Source organism: Manacus vitellinus, unplaced genomic scaffold (assembly GCF_001715985.3).
Source record: "Manacus vitellinus isolate BGI_N305 unplaced genomic scaffold, ASM171598v3 scaffold_28_pilon, whole genome shotgun sequence".
Taxonomy (NCBI): Eukaryota; Metazoa; Chordata; class Aves; order Passeriformes; family Pipridae; genus Manacus; species Manacus vitellinus.
Genome location: NW_021940122.1, coordinates 9,554,826 through 9,560,825, shown reverse-complemented (window position 1 = coordinate 9,560,825; position 6,000 = coordinate 9,554,826). Strand labels below are relative to the sequence as shown.

Here is a 6,000-nt window from a genome sequence, read left to right as displayed (position 1 = left end):
GGGCTTGTCGCTGCTCCGGGCTCTCCAACGAGGCCGCCTGCTCCCGGTCCGAGGGATCCAGGGAAGGTGCCGGCCCGTGGGGCTTCGTGTAGATTTGGGGAGCTGTCTGTCGAGCGGCCTCTTTGCCCATGTGTGTCTCTCCCTAGGTCTGACCCAGCTCCGCAGCCTGCTCCCGGGGCCCCCGAAGGGGGAGCCCCCGAAGGAGGAGCTCCTGAAGGGGGAGCCCCCGGTGCAGGCCCCCCCGGGGCTCCCCCTAATCTGAGCAGTAATCGCCGCCTGCAGCAGACCCAGGCCCAGGTGCAGGAGGTCAGTAGCTCAGCCCTGCTGGCTTCCCATAGGATGCCTGGACTCTTCTCTCACTGCTCTGCAGCAGCGATGTTCTTGACAGGTGTCTGTCGGTGCGGGGGTGGCTCTTCATGTCACACCAATGCCAGGAACGCATTAATACATAAACCTATAAAGAGGCTGAAGGAGAGACTGTTTTTTGTTTAAAAGCTGCTTAATTCTAGATATGACTTCCAAAGAGCAGGCCAGTTAGATTTTTTTTTTTTTAAGTACTTCATATCGTGCATCTCTTATGGAAATAAAGCTATACGGCATCCAGGACAGCTCTTAATCCCTGCCTGCTGCTTCAAGGGAACAGTGTGTGTGCGGTGGGATGTGGGGGGATCCTTGCCTGGCTTCCCGGGGTCGGTGCCTGCAGCTTGGCTGCTGCCGTGCAGTAGCGCCTTTGTGCCTCACTGGGGCAGCAACAGGAAGCTCCTAAGTTAATTTTGCAGTTGCCGGGGAGTGAGCATATCATTCCTCTCGCGAAGAGGGTGGCTTTGGCTTGCTGCTGAATTTGAGAGCTTTTAAAAGCAGGTGAGAATGGGGGGCTGAAGACCTGGTTTAAACGTTAGTTATTGGCCGACTTCTTACTTTTTTTTAACCGTCTTTACCAGTACAACCGCTGCTACTATTCTTCCTTCTGCAGGTGGTTGATATAATGTGTGTAAATGTAGACAAGGTGCTGGAACGAGACCAGAAACTGTCAGAGCTAGATGACCGGGCAGATGCACTTCAGGCCGGTGCCTCAATATTTGAAAGTAGCGCAGCAAAACTCAAAAGGAAGTACTGGTGGAAGAACTGTAAGGTGAGTTTCCTAGTGCCATGATCTCCTTCAGCAGAGGGGAAACTGGGTTATTCCTCTTCTGCAGGACTTTGCAAGTATACTTGGGGCTTAATGACCATTTCAAATGCTTAAGATTCTTTCACTGTGGAAAGACTTTGAGGCCTTGGCTGCCATGCCTTCAGGGTCTCGCTTACTTTCCCTGGCCATCAGGGAGGATGTGAACTTGTCCATCTGTTCTGAGTATTGCTCTTTGACAATCTTTTTCTCTAGATGATGATCATGATGGGAGTGATTGGTGCCATTATTGTGGTGGTGATTGGAAGTAAGTACCAAAAAGCTCAGGCTCAAGGGTGAAGAAACACCAGCTCTAGACTAATTTTTCCTTTTTGGTTTGAGATCTCAAGGGCCTTAGTTGCATAAGTGTTAACTTCAGTCCTTGGGGAAGGGAGGTGGAAGTGCTGGAATTCCCTCACTTATTGCAGAAATAGCATACTTTACATAGTAATAGAAAGAATTGGTGATGCCATCATTGTAGAAATGGGAAATTCTGCCTGCAAGGTCAGGTAAACTTGTAAGTATGAGGGGCCTTTTCCCTGGAGTGGGTGGGTTGGCAAGTCCCTTCCCTGGTGGGTAGTTTGGAGGTCTCTGAGGGACCTTTGGTATAACTTGCCCTTTTGTTCTTTCCTTTTTTTTCCCTATTGCTTTGTCTCCAGTCTACTTTTTTACTTAAATGTAGCTCCTTCAGTCTGCAACCTACTGTCCCCTATCACCTTGCCTGTCTATTCTTGCCTCCAAATCTTTCATTTCCTTCCCTTTCCTTCCCTTTCCTTCCCTTTCACCTAGCTTCTTCATTGATTTCTTTATTGGTTTTAATCTGTCTTCTGTATAGGACTCTGAGCCGCTTACCAAACATTGCTAGACTTTTCAACAGTTGCTGCAGCTTTAGGGAGGGTCCTCTATGTTTAGAGGAAAGGGAAATAAGGAGGAGTGGGTAGCTATTTGCTTCTGCTCTTCTGCAGGGAATTTTGGGGGTTTATTTTCAGCTGTGAGCTTGTCAAATAGTGCCTGTGTGAACTCTTGCAAAATAAGAATGCCTTAACGCAGTGCCTTTGGGGATGAAGGACTTCAGCATGTGAGATTCTTTAGTGTTCTGCCTAAAAAGAGTGGCAGCATGACTTGAGCTTTTCATTGAGTTTCTGAGATAAAGGCTAGTGATAGCCAGTGACTGTGAGTCATCTGACTAAGCTAGACATAGTGATGTGGATTTCTCTAGCCATGGAGAGATGAGCACTTAAATGATTTATTCTACCTGTCCTTATTTTCAGATGACTTGATGTCTGAACATGGCCATTTCAAGTTTTATAAAGGCGAGCCTACATGATTACCTCAGTCAAGTGCAACAGGCTAAACACAGTTAAGTGAAAGGGGCATTGTTATTATCTAAAAGGCATGTGTAAGAGTAAAGTCTCTCTCCAGAAAGAACAAAAGAACAATAATTAGTCTGGTGGGAGTTGTCAAATACTCCTTTCATCTATGCACACACAAGCCAGGACCCTGTAGCTTTCTACTATCTTGTAGCTTTCTTGAAGGAAGACCTTGGGGCAGAATGGGAATGGGTGTTTGCTTTTGTGTTACTGGGTTGGATGTCAAAGGAAGCTCACTGCTGTAGCAAATGGAGGTGAAGGGGACTTGTGATATTCCAGATGAAACTGAATGAGCGGCATAGCTTTCTGATTAAGAGTATCTGTTCCATTTCTGCTGCCACAAAACACTAACTTTCAGCAGGAGTAGGAAAATACTTGAAATGGTTACCTAGGGATTCAAAGGGAAATGCTGCTTTAGGCATGGATATTGCAAAGTGACAGCAGATGTTAGGTCTCTAGAGATCTATCAAGCTGAAATCCTCCTACTTGCTATGGATTCTCCTGAATTTAGATCCAGGGTGGTCTCTGCTGTAAGTGAACTTGCAGTGTGGAATGCTCTGTCATTCTGTAAGGAATCCCCTTGTTCTTCTCCATCAAAAGTAACAAGAGCTGTGAATTGCTTCAGTGTGTTGTCAGACATGGCATTAAATGAGCTGCCCTGTTTCTGTAGAGTCTTCCAAGGAATGTGTATCTTGTCTTTTTTTTTTTTTTTTTTTTTTTTTTTAAAAAAAAGAAATCTGAGCTGTAGCCTGTAATCTAGACTGGAAAGAGAGTGCTCCTTTAATTTAGAAAGCTCTGCTTCTGTTCTAGAATACACTGGAATCTGTTTAGACATGAGAGGAGATGGGGAGAACATCACCAGAGTTCCTAGATGGGAGCAAAGTACAAAAGATGGGAGGAGCAGATGTTTTTTGTTTCATTTGGTGTGCTGGGGAAGCCCCTTTCTTCCTCACAGGGCATCTGGCAAGGGATTAGGTTTTGCATGCTCACTTCCATGCCCCAGCATTTCATTTGCTCAAGTTCATCTCCCTGCAATTCCATTCCTATCCACCTTGGGGGAGGGCAGAGATGAAGATCTGGAGTGAAGCAGCCCACGTCCCCTGAGCACTTCCCTAATTCCCTGTGGAACTGAGATGTGATGGATGGTCGGAAGTGCATCTACTGAAGAGGAGCCAGGGCCTGCTTGTGCTACTTACTGCTGTCATTTTAGGGGGTAGGCATACAAGCTTGAGGCCCCCAGACCAGCAATTCTCTCGAACTCTTCTAAACAAGCCTTTGGTGCCCCATTCCTCCTGTCTCTCTGGGGGCTGAGGTTCCCCCTAGGCTGTCTCTTTCATTTCTTTCTCTTAGATGTTGTATGTTGCCTCCTCCTGTGCTCCCTTTCCCCTCCTTTGTCTCTGTGCATGGGCAAAACAAATCACCAAGGCCCTCTGAGTAAAAGCGAGGGACTCTGCTGCCCGCTGCATTACAGCCACTTATGCACGTGCAGTTTATTTATTTAATTTATAAACACAACTGTAATCTCCTCTGGCATGTTCTAGAAATCAGCTCATGTACTTTTAATGGTCTCTAAGAAACACAATTCACCACCTTATTGAGTCTGTCTGGTCTGTCAGTGAGTGGGGAGGGGTTGGGATGCCAAACTGGTTTTGGAATGTTTTTTTTTTTTTTTTTTTTTGTCACTTCCATAGCATACACATACCTGAAGTTCTGGCCCTCAAAGCAGTGGCTGGTTTTCCATTGAAAAATGATGGTAGTTCCAGTTGTGCTGGACTGACTCTGGTAAGTCTGTAACAAAACATACGAACCAGCAGCTCCGGAGTAAGTCTGCCCAAGCTAACTCTACTTCCAGCCACCAAACATCCAGCTGCTGTGTCCTATTCAGGGGACTACCTTCCTATGCATTCGAGTGTGTTAGTGACAGCTCTAGCTCTCAGGCTGTGTTGTCTTTTTGGGTTTCAATAACCTCAGATCCTTAAGCCCAGAAAACAATTCTCCATTGGTGTTGGAATATAAGTTCAAGATCCAAATGAACTCCAAGAATAGGATCCTGTTCACAGCATATCTTAGAGCATGACTGGAATAAAGGTAAGTGCCCCATTGTTTTGCTTCACTTGAAACAATAAAACTCATTGAAACACTTGAAACTCATTAAAAAGAAATGACAGATCTTTGTCCCGTGCGGACTTATTTTAAAATTAGGTATTTGTGTCCTTATCGGCCTCTACTGCTACAAAGGTTAGTCTGTAAAACAGTATTCCCTGTAGCCTGGAGTTCCCTTATGATCAATCTTTGTCCAGTCTTAAACATCACCAAAATCCTACCAGAACAATGAACACACCAGAACAATTCAAAATGGTGAATTTGGAGCAAGGCGGCTAGACTAATTCCTCAAAGATGAAAGCTTTCCTGTGAAAGGAGGGTGTCTGGACTGGCTGGTGGATTAAAGCAGCATGTACAGTCTAAAATTTCACACAGTTCGGGCCTGCACAACCTGAACAAACTAGTCATGCTACAATTCCTGCCAATTTGTGTGTTGTCTTCCTGTCAGTTCCCAGCCTCATTCATATAGGGGGATAGGGAAAATGTTTCTTAGGACAGATGCATTTTTAGACTGTTCACTGTGCAGTCTCAAAGTCTCTAGCCAAACCTGGGGACTTGAATGCTCATTTTCCAAAGCTGGCCAGCTGGAACACAGAGCTGGAGCTGAACATACTGCTGAAAGTTGCCCCAGGGTTGAGCCCAGTTCATGAGTCATGTGGATGCTTGCAAAGAGTTGCATGTTTAACCATAAATCCTATAGTAGGTGTTGGAAATACCATGCTCTGCTGGGAGCTCATCTTCTGAGGTGCCATCCTTTAACATATCAGCATTTCTGCTGCTCCTGCAGAGTCTGTTAACCTGGACAAAACATGGTTTAAAATGTGCTTTAAAAGCAAGGCCAAGGCTTTGGGAGAATGGTTCTTCATAGGTCTAATTAAAAATTCAAGCTCTGCCTTTAAACATGAAACATGTTTAACATGCCTTTGAACTGGAACAGATTGCCCAGAGAAGTTGTGGATGCCCCATCCCTGGCAGTGCTCAAGCCAGGTTGGCTGGAGCTTTGAGCAACCTGGTCAAGTGGAAGGTGTCCCTGCCCATGGCACAGGGTTGAAACTAAGATGATCTCCAAGGTCCCTTCCAACTCAAACTATTCTCTGCAACATGCAGCTCCCATATCAATTCTTTCATCCTGATGTCTTTGGATTTGATGGAAGAAAAGCCTCAACTATACTGCTCTTAAATGGATATACCTTAAACCTTCATATTTCTAGATGCCTAAAGCATTGCTCTGGCCTCTCCTGAGGTCTCTGGGCACTGATCAAAGCAGGCTGCAAGTTCTCATCAGTGGTGGGGTTTGTGGTCTCAGCTGGAGCGTAACCAAATGATAGTGGGGAAGACAGATTTTTCTTCAGAGTAGAAATG

At 45.6% G+C, this 6,000-nt stretch overlaps 1 protein-coding gene across 1 annotated transcript in view; it reads left to right on the top strand.

Moving 5' to 3' along the window:
* Positions 1–3,252, top strand: part of VAMP1 (vesicle associated membrane protein 1) — a 5,189-nt gene extending 1,937 nt beyond the window's left edge. The window contains exons 2-5 of the mRNA XM_029960641.1: positions 33–306; positions 974–1,132; positions 1,382–1,433; positions 2,437–3,252. Coding sequence (XP_029816501.1) covers positions 33–306; positions 974–1,132; positions 1,382–1,433; positions 2,437–2,492 — 541 coding nt within the window. The 3' untranslated portion in view covers positions 2,493–3,252. The remainder of the gene's footprint in view (positions 1–32; positions 307–973; positions 1,133–1,381; positions 1,434–2,436) is intronic.
* The last annotated feature ends 2,748 nt before the right edge of the window (positions 3,253–6,000 follow it).